Source organism: Denticeps clupeoides, chromosome 20 (genome assembly GCF_900700375.1).
Source record: "Denticeps clupeoides chromosome 20, fDenClu1.1, whole genome shotgun sequence".
Classification (NCBI taxonomy): domain Eukaryota; kingdom Metazoa; phylum Chordata; class Actinopteri; order Clupeiformes; family Denticipitidae; genus Denticeps; species Denticeps clupeoides.
This window is the reverse complement of record NC_041726.1, coordinates 11,674,805-11,676,655: the sequence shown is the minus strand read 5'-3', so window position 1 is coordinate 11,676,655 and position 1,851 is coordinate 11,674,805. Positions and strand designations below refer to the sequence as shown.

The following is a 1,851-nucleotide window of genomic DNA, read 5'->3' as shown; positions in this document are numbered from 1 at the left end:
GTTAAAGTAGATAAAAAAAACCAGTGAAAACAGGTAAATTAAACTAAAAAGCAAACAACTATGCAACTATGTTAGCATCATTTTCTTCATTAGCGGTCACTGTCCTGTGTATACTGTATACTACTACTACAGGAAATGTTGCAATAGTGAATACAATATTTCTATTTGTTTCTGTTCATCTTAAGGAAAGCACTTCGCTCCATTGTGACCCTTCCTCTGTTGCGCTGTCCTCTTGTGAGGTCACCTGTGATGCTGAATACCCTCTCTGCAAAAGCTTGAGAAGCGGGCATAGCTAACAAGTCTAATGCAAAAGGTTTTAAACTGTGGTAAACACTGTCACACTTTCCCAGCCAGAAGTCTGTTCCTGTGTCCTCAGTGATGGGATGGGAGAGTTCTTCCTTGTACTTGATGATCTGCTGCCTGATGCTGCTTGTGGAGGTTTTCTGTTTAGGCCTTGTGGTGCGGCATTTTGAGAGAAACCTAAACACCAGCTGCTTTGAGGCGCTGCTTCTGGTTCCTCAATAACCTCCTCTTCATCATTTTCCGACTGGTCCTCCTGTTTTGTGGATTTGACTACATAGTCCTCTGCCTGCTTTAGCAGTTCCTGGATATTTTTATTAGCCACATCAACATTAATAATGATTTCACAGACAGTTGGGTTAACAAAGCAGGCAGCTGCTGCAAGTGGTGAAAACTTTTTATCAGTTGTTTCCAAGATGCAAAACGCTGCTTCAGATTTGATCTAATCTTGTCTGCAAGAGTAGCGAGGTCTCTGTACCGAGTGTTCACTGCAAAGTCAGTTAGGTGGCTCCGCAGATCAAAGAGGGCAGGAACTACTAGAGACATACATGTGGTGTCACTCTGAAGAGTTTTAGTGTGTTCTGCAAAAGGCAGCAATAGGTCGTGCAACGAGGAAAGCTTTTGCCACTCACTAGTAAGCAAACTGTCCCATCCCATGTCATTTGAGATTTGACCGACTGCATCTTTGACTTTGAGGAGTCGTGTGATCATGTTAAATGTGCTTGACCAGTGTGTGGGGCAGTCATTTACAACAATAACACCACACTGGTCCAATAACTTCTGTGTTGCAACTGAGGACTTGCGAAAGAGCTTCACCACAGACCTAGCTTTATCGAGAACTCTTTTGACAGTTGTTTCTTTCTGCAACATGTGGACCACAAGTTGTATGGTATGCACAACACATGGTGTCCGGTCCAATTCCATGTCGACATGACGATACCTAATAATAATAAAAAAGAGAATCAAATAAGTCTAAACCTAATAAAATGGCTGGTGTGAATATATGTATACTGTATATATGTAGTGTGTGGCAGGGAGTAATCATTTATGTGATGATTGACTCTCAGGAAAAATAATAAAGTAAATATGGCTTACCGCTGGTCATCGATTTCAGAGTCCCTTTCGATCATGGACCCAGGGGAGTCGTCCTGAGAGCTGATTTCTTCTTCTGTGGTGTTTTTAAAGGCTGCCACCATGTTACTCCCATTGTCCGTTATTACCGTCAGGATCTTCTCCTTTGGTATGGTCCACTCTTGCATGCATTTGTCCACACATGACTTAATAGCCTGTGCAGTGTGTACTTGTTGAAGGGACAACAATATGTGTTCAGGTTTACTTTTTTCAACACAAAAGTAGCATGCACTTATAGCAAGGAATGAGGCTGTCAATCATTTTTTTTGTCCACAAGTCAAGGCCAATGGATACTTTCCGGGCAGTAGCCAGTCTCTCTCTGAACTTCTGCCTTTCATGTTCATACTGTGTTTCAATTAAATTGCTAATTTTAGCTTTCTTTGGAACTGTTAGTCTCCCATCTACCATCTCCATCATTAG

The 1,851-nt window shown here is 41.8% G+C and overlaps 1 protein-coding gene across 1 annotated transcript; it reads right to left on the bottom strand.

The window, feature by feature from the left end:
* Nucleotides 1-1,611, bottom strand: LOC114770119 (uncharacterized). Its single transcript, XM_028963772.1, has 2 exons — nt 1,396-1,611; nt 1-1,240 (listed from the first exon to the last, which is right to left on the bottom strand). The coding sequence occupies exons 1-2, from the start codon at nt 1,557-1,559 to the stop codon at nt 595-597; spliced, it is 810 nt and encodes a 269-aa protein (XP_028819605.1). The 5' UTR covers nt 1,560-1,611; the 3' UTR covers nt 1-594.
* Between the last annotated feature and the right edge of the window lie 240 nt (nt 1,612-1,851).

What these genes read in the sequence shown, in the direction of transcription:
- LOC114770119 (XM_028963772.1), bottom strand. Translation starts at nt 1,559, where the DNA reads ATGCAAGAGTGGACCATACCAAAGGAGAAGATCCTGACGGTAATAACG. An exon ending in TCTGAAATCGATGACCAGCG is followed by an intron (nt 1,241 to 1,395) that starts GTAAGCCATATT and finishes TATTATTATTAG; the next exon opens with GTATCGTCATGTCGACATGG.